General features: G+C 41.6%; 1 protein-coding gene across 3 annotated transcripts in view; it reads left to right on the top strand.

Annotated features, from left to right (window-relative positions):
- Window positions 1–597: 597 nt before the first annotated feature.
- The window catches only part of si:dkey-234i14.2 (heterogeneous nuclear ribonucleoprotein C), a 39,002-nt gene continuing 29,019 nt past the window's right edge, over window positions 598–10,580 (top strand). Inside the window, exons 1-2 of one of the 3 annotated variants that reach the window (XM_056412839.1) lie at window positions 598–931; window positions 5,508–5,583. In XM_056412839.1, coding sequence (XP_056268814.1) covers window positions 910–931; window positions 5,508–5,583 — 98 coding nt within the window. In that variant the 5' untranslated portion in view covers window positions 598–909. Of the gene's footprint in view, window positions 932–3,157; window positions 5,191–5,507; window positions 5,584–10,580 lie in introns of those variants that run through there. The other 2 variants (XM_056412837.1, XM_056412838.1) reach the window with 2 other exon arrangements.

Below are 10,580 nucleotides of genomic sequence, written 5' to 3'. Positions count from 1 at the left end.
GAATAGTACCATCCTTTTAGATCATAGAGGTCTTTTATAATAAAACAGAAACACTGCTTCTCACATGAGACAGCAGTTATCCAACAGTGTGATAATACAGTTGTGCCAAGGGTGAAAAGAGGGATAATAATAATCATTTGACCAAGAATAAAGTTTGTCTTGCAGCCAGTCTTACACTTTGTTGGTTGTTAGAGAAGCTAATTAAACCCTCATGAAAGCCTCTCCTCAGGAGCCAGACAGATTAAATACCCTCATGTGTATTCTCACTCCAACTAGCGCACAGCAACGCAGACACGATGAAACAGCACGCGCAGTCTGCAGCGTGTTTTTAAGTATCTGCATGTATTATTTTGTGAATGAATGTGCTGAGATAGTCTGTACATTGTCAGTGTGATGTGCACATCTGTATCTTCAGGTCCCATGCTCTTAGACACGTAACACACACACACACACACACACACACACGCACGCACGTATGCACACGCGCACGCACGCAAAGGCACGCACGCACGCACACACTCCGGAACGCTTCCTCTTCGCCTGGCTGCAATTTGTAAGCCCCTGAGCTCCAGCCAAGCTCCTGTTGCTGAGGGGAAACCAGCTGCACACTCACCCAATCCTCCTGCCAGTTCTCCCGGAAATGGAACAGCCCAGTGCCACCTATGCACCCCTGCCATCGGAAAACATTTGGTACATCCTATTGGTGCTCCTCCTGCTGGTTTGTCACTGACTCAGTAGTATATCGCAGCAGTTAGCTAAACGACAGCCTGAGCGCGCGCGCAAACACACACGCACACACACACACACACAGCAAGAGTGAGGACGCAAACAGAGAGTTGTAAGAGAGAAGCAAATACATCCTCGTCTAGCTTGAGTCTCTCAGTTTCCTGGTTGTTTTGCATCCCTGATATGACCCTGTTCAGCCCGAGACGTGAGTATATATAAGTGTGTATCCCTTTGTGTGTGTTTATGAATGTATTCGTGGATGTTTGCATGCAGCACTGTGTCTGAAAGACAATATTTTCCACTGTGTCTCTCATTGTTTGCCCTCCCCTCCCCTGTTCTGCATCCCTCCGTATACAAGCCTCCCTGTTCAGAGAATCAGCTTGTTTGCTAGTCTGAATCCCAGGTTCATTTTCACTTAAGTTTTTTCTTTCTTTGTCCTTACCCACACATTGATCCAATCAGACGGATCTGCGGAATGTTTGAGGTTATGAAGTAAACATGGTGATGCATTCAGAGTTGTTTCTGACAACTTTAACATTCAAACTGTGTAGGTATATTCATTCAAACCAAACCTTTCTCCCACATTGGCAAGGTCAGCACTGTGGGCATGAAGGCTGGTGAAGCAGAAACTTAGGAATGCTTAATTATCTCTGGTAATGGACTAAAACATTACTTCTTTCCTACCAGCTGTTGAATGTGAAAAATGCATCTCTTTTGTAAACTTTCATGAGTTCAGAAACAGCACTTTGCTCACAAAGCTGCATTTCTGCGAAGGCCAAAGTAAAGTGTACAATACAAGCTAAAGGACGACAGTGGACGTTTAACTCATCGTAGGCGGTCTGTCTGTGGTTTGCGGGAATGTGGGATGTTTTCACTGAAAGTTAGATAATGTATACTCATCGTTCATTCACCTCCTTTCCTGCTGATGTTGACACTTTTCTGGCTCACACCAACACCTCTGGTCTCAACATGGCATCTATTCATATTAACCTTTCATATCTTTTCTATCTGCTTTGCTTTATTAATCTGTGCATTGTGTTTCAAGTGTTATGTTGACAGTTACTGCCTACAATTACTCTGCATTTAGCCCTGAGAGCCGAAACTAAAATGTAATGCCGCTTGGCTCCGAGTCTGACCTGAGATCATTTTCAGTGCATGACATAAGGAGGATGACGCTTTACAGCGAGAAGCCTGCAGCTGCACTTTTACATCTGTATTTGACAGACTACCTTCTCCTCATATGTGGCCTGATGAAAACACTTTGAGGAAAGAGACGAATAAAAAGCTGCGAGCATATTCATGTGAAAATAAACAAAAATAGCCTCTTTTCAAATCTATAAAATGTTTTTAATATCACCAAATTGTATAGCAGGTTTCAAATAGAAAGTGTGAAGATTGAGCATATAGACATTATCTAAATAATTTAAAGTTTAGGGCAAAAAAAATGGAATAACCTTTGTAATATTTGAAGAATGGAACAAACTCAGGTGGATCATTTTATTTTGTGCTTTGTTCCAAATAAGGTTTTATCTTGACAACTTTGTTCTGAGCTGGGATGAAAATAAAGGTATACGTGTAAACTACGTCTTTAGCAATTAGATTAAACGTTCTGATATTAATAGAGAGATATGTACAATACAGAAAATAGGGGAAAAGAAAAAAACTATCTTGGTGGAACCACATTTTTCATCAAGGTATGAAATAGTTTCTTAAATCAAAGCCAAACAAAGTGAAATCAATTCTGCAGTTCCAGTTGCTCGAGTTTAGATGATTGTTGCGAAGGCGTTCAGTTGTAATGGCGTTGTAATCTCTGTCTTTTTGGGTGGTGTGTTTGAGAAAAGACAGAGTACAACACATAATGCCACTGAAAATATTTGAAACAGTCTGCTTGAGCATTTTGGTTCTGCTCTAAAATCAGTTGCGTGATTTAGAGATTAAGTTAAAAAAAAAAATAGATACATAATTTAAGGATGCACCCAAAATTTACAAATTAAAGATTTAGGAAAAGAGAAAATGATGAGAGAAGACAGAAAATTGAGCGTTGCTTTTATCTGATTGTGTTATTATCCCATCTTGCACACATCAGTGATTTCAAAGTGCACAGATTAAGAGAACGTACGGTGGTTTATTACATCTTCCCACGTGCATTGTTATGTTCACAACGATGTGTTTGTGTGAGTGTCAAGGCAATGTATGGTGACCGATTTATTACTGAAGTGAAGTGGTAGTAGTAGAAGTGTGTGTGTGTGTGTGTACTTGTACAGGAGTTGAAGCTTGCCAAAAAGCTCTGTGAACATAAAATGCATGCTGTGCACGAATTGCCCCTCTTCATGTGTTTCAGCAGAGTCCTTGACAGTCTTGATGTTTTGTTCTTAAGTGTTAGGGTTGCATACAAGAATCACCTAAAGCCTAATAGGTCGTGATTCATTAATAGTTGCCCTGATGGGGGAGTGGTTGGTTCAGTGTGTGCCGGGAGGTGAAAGCATATTCAGACAGAGGAGCTTTCCTGGAGCTCGCAGACAACTCAAGGACACTTCAGCAGGGAGGATGCTGACCGGGGTCTTCAAAGGCCTCTTCTAGAGATGCAGAATCATTTAGAATATAAGAAAATAATTTCCATGTTGTTATGGTGTTATTTTGTTTCCAGGTAGTGTGATGAAGCCGTCTCTCTCTTTGTCTCACGTCTGGCTCTCAGCCCTACGTCCTTTGATTGACGACTGGTGTAGACCATTGCAGAGGCTGAGGCTTTCTTACTCGTCATGGCTGATCATGTTTGACCTTGATGTGTCCTCTTGTGCCCTTTGCTAATATTTTACAAACAAGCTGTCTATTATACTACTGTTTGATTTCTGCATGATCTACCTCTACTCGAGTCTCTTGAGTTTTTTCATTATCTGTGGTGTGAATATTGGCTCCCCATACACTGTAATTATGACACTTTGCCCATGATAATCATACTAATGCAATAAAGGAAATAATGTGATAGGCAATATAATATACAATCATTTGATTCAGCCCCAACAAACATACCACTGGAATAACTAAATAATCTTTAAGAAAATCAGCAACCAATTTTCCAGTTGTGTCGTTTTAACCCATGTGATGCTTACAAAACAAAACATTACTATTGTGTGCATTATAGTGATCATTGTGCCATCATTTTAACACCCCAAACCTGTGCAAATTGAATAAAACCTCAAAACAGAAAATCCAGCTTAAAGCCACACAAAATAGCAATCTACAGTGTAAAAGGTGGAATTAAAATATTTAACAACACTATATTTATGTAGGACATTGTTTAGCGAATAGCAGGCTGATTACCTCCCAAAGTTTCTCTCCCGTAGAGACAACTGTGCTCAGCAGCATCCTCCCCTCTTCCTGTGTCATGGCTTCTTCATGCAGTCAAGCATACATTCATCATCCTGCTCAGCAAACACATTTTCAAATATAAATTTAGTTTCCTTCTGCCATACAATCACTTCAGCCCCAATCTGTGTAAATCAGGAAATGTCCACTATGTCTTTTAAATATTTGTTTAATTCTGGAGGAAGATGCAGTTACATACCACGTGAAAATATTACACTATAAAAACTATGGCAAGTAAAAGCAGGCAACATGATGGAATTCCCAGTAATATTTGTTGTAATATCATATCACTTAGAGTAAATCCTTTTTTATTCTTAGAGGCTGGTTTAAGACTTTCCGAAATAGGGAAATTAACAATTAATGTCCCGATTGGTTGAGCATTATATTAAAAAATATATCATATATTTCACATATCTTTTGAAATGCCAGAATTATTCACCCACACTTTGCCAAACTAATACATTTTGATGTACCGTATTTAAAACATGTTTTTATATTTAATTTGTGCCTATATTCCTCATATCAACAACACAGTCACAGTAGTAGTGTTCATGCCTGCTCGGCTCAGGCCAGTAAGAGTTACGGTGTCACCAGTTCCTCACCAGCAGAGTTGGCTGCAGAGAAGCAGGTCACTGTTTGACTAAAATTGTCAGGAAATGATCTCTGCTGTGGAAAGTAAAGGCACACTCACGTGTCTACATTTCTTTTCACACGTTCAAACCCATACTTTATTAATTGTAGCTTGCAGCTATTTGACAGTCACACTGTGTGAGTGTATGTGCAGCTGGCCCAGTCACACTCCATTCACCGCCCATCTGTCCATGTCAGACCGGCCTCTCCTCTCCTCCTCTCTTTATTCCGTCACTTTTTTTTCTCTCTCTCTTTTATGCTCACCTTTGGAAAATCACTGGTGAGCCTCGACCAACACGAGCAGTGAGCTGTTGGCATATCCTGTAATCAAGATGGCTCGTGGTTAATCGCCCCATTGGAACATGTCTGCAGAGCTGTTTGCAGGAGAAATGCATGAACACAGAGCGACGGGGTTTGGCTTTTGAGACTGAAGTCTGAAGCTGCACCAGATTTCTGACAAACATGGAGGTGAACAGCTGGCGCAGAGTGGCAGAAGCAATCAACGGAGAGTGATGGTTGATAGATGTACAGCCACTGATGGTCTTAGCCCGCCCTTTAGTCATTACCATGTCAAATGACGACAGCAAGTGCAACTGATTAGGTTCATTTTGCTCAAATAATGAGTAAATAATGGCGTAGGATAAACATGGCTAGACAACGTAGAGGGTTTACGGATAGATAATCATTTGCATAATATTCCTTGTGCTCTGCAGCCCCTGTTGTTGTGTTATTTTAATGCTCTTTACCGTATCAGCACAAGGTTAATTGGTTGCTCTTCCATGCAGACATGAGCATGAGTGGAGAGTTGAAGTCCAGCCGCTCCAGGGCAGCGAGTAAGAGGGCCAGCAACACCATTTATGGGTAAGTATAACCCCCCCCCCCCACACACACACACCTACCCACACACAAACACACACTCCTGCCCCCACACACTGAGATAATCATGCATTCTATTATTCGCTGCAACCTTTTATCAGTAACTCGATGGCTGCACCTCAACGTTGCAATCAATGGCGCGTTATTCGGCGTTAGCTTCATACCAACTGTGTATGTAAGCTGCTATTGATTTTAGCGAGAGGTGCTGTCTCCACAATTGTTTTTAATCTCTCTGTTGATGTCGTGCACACATATGACTGGAGACGGTTACTGTTTGCTGCTGGTGGTTCAAGAGTGTCATGGTGCGACACTAACATTAACTGTGTGCTTAGATAGCGGGCAAAGAGAAGAGAGGGCAGTGGGATAGCAGCAGTGTGTGGACTTTTTAATTGTATTCACTTTTAATTTCATAGTTTAATAGTGTTATGTCTTGGCTTTCATTACTCTTACCTCCAATTATCGTTTTGAACTGCAACCCTGGCTGCAGCTCAGGAGGCTTTATCTCTTCTAATGAGCACAAACCACAGAAAGTGCACTAAACACTCTGACCCCACTGACCCCACTGACTCTGACAATGCATTGTCTCCTATTAGTTCACTTGATGTGGATTGGTGTTATACTTCATCCACCAATGGATGTGGACAAGAAGCAAGACCCTGAAAAACATCACATAATTAGACACATTTAAGGTCAATATACTATTGGGTTCCTGTAAATGTATATTTGGTTTCAATTACACATATAACAAGAAACAAGTAATTGCTTTGAAAGGCCTACAAGGCTTTTTTTTTGCTGACATTGTTTTATTGAGAGGAGAGATACTCCCATTAAAGCTACTCGGGTGAACATGATCATTAATATTGAAATACTTTGCTGGACATCCACCCGATGACACCAGAATGCAAAAGATGTTGAAATAAAAAGAATAGGAAATGAATATTAACAGATGCAATCATATTGATGCTGACCGGTTCGTCCCAACCCAAATCAGCAAATCTCATTTTTAGTCTGCATAACTGGGACATATGTTACCAACTGCACTATAAATACTGATATTTTTTCATTCCGAGCAGCTTCATTTTCTGTCGCTGTGCTGGTTCCATCATAGCATACAGTATCATATATAGAGTTATACAAATGGCAGTATGGGACATTATGTCCCCAGCCTGTCCTTCAAAACAGTTAATCTCTGCCTGCGCTCCCTCCTCCACCCCCCTAAACCGTAAGCCCCCAAATGTTATTTGCTCATTCCACCATGTAGTTATTCAACAGCGTGCGGCCATGCATTAATGAGGTTAGTCATACAACACACACACACACACACACACACACACAAACACACAATAACTAACCACAAATGGCACACACCTGAGCTAGCAGCTGAGATGACCGAGACTTAAAGTTGTCTCTCTACAGCCGTTTCAGGTGTACGGACACATCTAGTTGAATAATCCAGAGAACTTGTCTAGCCTGCACACACATTAAAGAACAGGACTCAAAGTCCCGAGCCATCTGTCTCTGTGGCTGTAATTTATGGGGTTTAATAATCTCATATTTCCAAAGGGAAAAAAATGGTTTGACAATTTAAGCTCAGTGTTTGAAAGCTTGCAATCTAATAAAGAAAAGGTTTTGCAAGATTTGAACAAAGTGTTGAAGATGTTTAAACTCTAAGAATGCGTTTGCGAAAACACTGTAAAAAGGAAAACTCAAATCCACACAGGGGCGTAAATTGTGAGACCATTGTCCCCTTCCTCACTCCTTAGCCTCCTACTTCCTGTGCCCTTGCTCGAGGCACCTTCATTGTGACGTCTACTACCTGTAAGCTTCTTCACAGTATCTTGCATAGTTGCGATGCTATTGCCTTCACACAAAACACACGCGCCCCCACACACACACACAGAAACTCACACGGGGAAAACAATACCAGCGATGCTGCCTGAGAATGATAATAACAACAATTTCCGTCTCCCAAAATCATTATTCGAGCCTTCAAAACTCCTCTTAAAACTTGTAAAACCTTTTTATATTAGGATTTACATTTAAATGTTTTAAATATAGTACTTTTGGCACAGCGGTCCTTTGAGCTAAACGCTCACATTACCAGGTATGATGTCGGCCATGATCACCATCTTAGACTAACATGTCACCATGCCAACGTTTGCTAATTAGTACGATACACCAAGTAGGCCTACAGCCGAGGCTGATGGGAAAGCCATTAATATTAATACAATTTTGACCCAATTATGGCGCTAGATGAAATGTGATCGGGTCACCAAAGTTATTACCAGTCACCCTGAAGGCGACACAAATCCATCCAAAAGTTCTCGAAACATTTCAATAAAAAACACAAACTACAATTTTATAGAGAAACTAAAGGAAAAGTCCCGTTATCACCCGAGAAATTTGAGTTAATCCCCTGGGTATCTACACCATTCCCCTGTAATCCATTAAAAAATATGTTGAGATATTACAGTCTGGGCCACATGGCTAAAACTATTCATGTGAACTAATGCGAAACTGCAAACAGGAAAAGTGATTAAAATGTATCTAAATGTGTTTCAGCTCCTTTCCCAGAACAATACTATATAGATTTTGAGTTCTACGGATGAGCGATTTAAAAGAAAAGCCAATCTACATGATCATTTCCCAGAGACAGAAACTACATTTTAGCTAACGTCACAAATGTAAATCATGGTGATACAGCCACCAAAAGTCTCTCTGTCCAGGCTCCAACAATCCTGCTCTGTGTGTCTGGCAGCACTGTGCCCTCCCTCCTTCCTCCTCCTCCCTCCTCCTTCCTCCCTCCTCCCTTCTCTCACTGTTCTCACAGAGCTGGCCAACAAACACTACTGCCTGTGGCCTAGATTACTTTGCGAACAAACTTTTCCAGCTCAAGTCTAAGACGCTGAAGCAATGCAATCTGCTATAAAACACCATGCAGGTTGCCAGCGTTTTATTATTGCTATAAAGTTGGATTATTTAGCTTGAATTTAACAGTTAAACTCAATAAAAGCTTTTCATTTTGACGTAGTCAAAGTCATTTATTGTCTCCTGACAGCTTCCTTCCTCTTCCTCTGCTCCCACTGCCACTCTCCCCCAGGCCATTTGCTCCAGAGCGACCCTGACGACATAGAGTTTTGTCATCATTTATCGTCTTTGCTTTCTGACTGTCACGGTTACCCTCCAGCTTGGCGAGACCCCAGCTGTGAAACGAAGGATGTGGTGGAGAGAGTGGCAAGTGTTTCACAATCCAGATGCTGCTGCTGCTGCAGCAGCCGTGGCCTCTGTGCGCTCCAGTGCACTACCACAAAAGCTCACTGTACTGTGTAGCCTGTATTAGGAGGCTCAGGTGCCAGAGGTAGGGCCCCAGAGGTATACATGTGCTCCAGTTATCTAATGACTTGGATAGCTGTGTGGGTTAACCAGGACAATAGACTGCTGTGGTGAAGCAGTGTTTAATGTCTCTGCACGGGTGACAGCTGTGGAATTAAGCGTTGTGTTTTTGTCTTAAAGGCGATTCCTCAGGTACTCCTGGAGGGAATTTCTTCCAAATTTAGCTCAAACGTCGTACTTGGACTCGAGGATGAACTGATTCACTTTAGTTTGATCATTAATTTGTGGTTGTGAAATGTGCGGCCTGTGTTCTGATCATTACAGTGTTACTCGTATTATCTGCTCTATTTTGCATCCCAGTGGAGAGGGTACTGGCCCGAGCGTACTGAGCATCTGCTCTGTGGTATTTCCGTGTGCTTTCACCATGTGCTTCGCTCTTTTAGTGTTCTCTCATCTGTTTTAATTATCAGAAGTGCCTAGACTAGTGTAAGTTAGAATGGAAATGACGCAGCGGCCCATCTGTCACACAGGCTCAAAGGGAATAACACGGGCAGCCGAGGTGGAGGCATCGGGGTACGAAGGCTGCAGTTGCCAGGAGCAGTGAGAGATGATGTGCTGATGGCGGGGCTGTTTGATACACAGCGTGCCACTACTTACAGGCTCATGTGATGGCAGATATTACAAAGATGGGCAAGAGGGCAACGGGAAATGAGTCACATAAGGGGGCTACAGCAAATAAAAAATACAATTCTGCTTAATTACATCTTTGGTCTTTATTGTAATAGTCTGAGCCATCATGTTTAGTGCTTATGGTATCATTGTACTTACCATGTTTATTGCTATAATAACTAAAAAGAGTTCATAGACAATTCTTGGCCCACGCTTCAAAATTGGTCATTTAGTTTTTTCGACCCCCAGCCGACATACGAACCGACAAACCAAACTGAAAACAACGACATCGGTTGTAGTAAACCTGAATTATCGTTTAAGACTTTTAGGCAGTATGGTAGTATTAAGAATAGATCAGTAAAGCTATATGCAACACTTATTTTGTCAGATATTATATTTGTATCTCGCCTCAGGCCCAGCTGGCTGAAATCTGTTAAACCACCAGAAGCAGTTAAAAAACAAAGGGCAAATGGAGGCAATCTGCAGTTAAGGGAGCAGTGATCACCCGTTTTTATGCACCGACATTTTTCTACTGGACTGTGACATCACTCTGTTTGTCACAACACAGCAGCTGGCTGCCAGCTGCTATGACACCCACCCACTGCGAAATCTGTATGCACAACATCCTAATAATCTCTTTAAAACATGACAGTAATAGATTACATTTTTTAAGGGGGGGGGGTCATAATGTGCAGGGCCACAGACTGGTAGATAATAACTCATATTTATGTCTTGTTAATGGGAAAGAAATAGCATGCATTAGCATAGCTTGTAAAAACACACAACTGTAATATGTAAAATAGATACAATATGGTGCTCGATAAACACCCACCTTCTACCCTTTTCCCAGAGCGGATGTCGGGCTATGATGATGATCTGTGTACAGGTTGCTCCTGAACCATGCAAGAGTCTTGTGTAAGCTCATGACTGTGAAGGGTGCGATAACCATCCTGCATTCATTTCCTTTACGAGACATACAA

The sequence above is a fragment of the Pseudoliparis swirei genome, chromosome 4, assembly GCF_029220125.1.
Source record: "Pseudoliparis swirei isolate HS2019 ecotype Mariana Trench chromosome 4, NWPU_hadal_v1, whole genome shotgun sequence".
Taxonomy (NCBI): Eukaryota; Metazoa; Chordata; class Actinopteri; order Perciformes; family Liparidae; genus Pseudoliparis; species Pseudoliparis swirei.
This window is presented reverse-complemented; position numbering and strand designations above follow the sequence as displayed.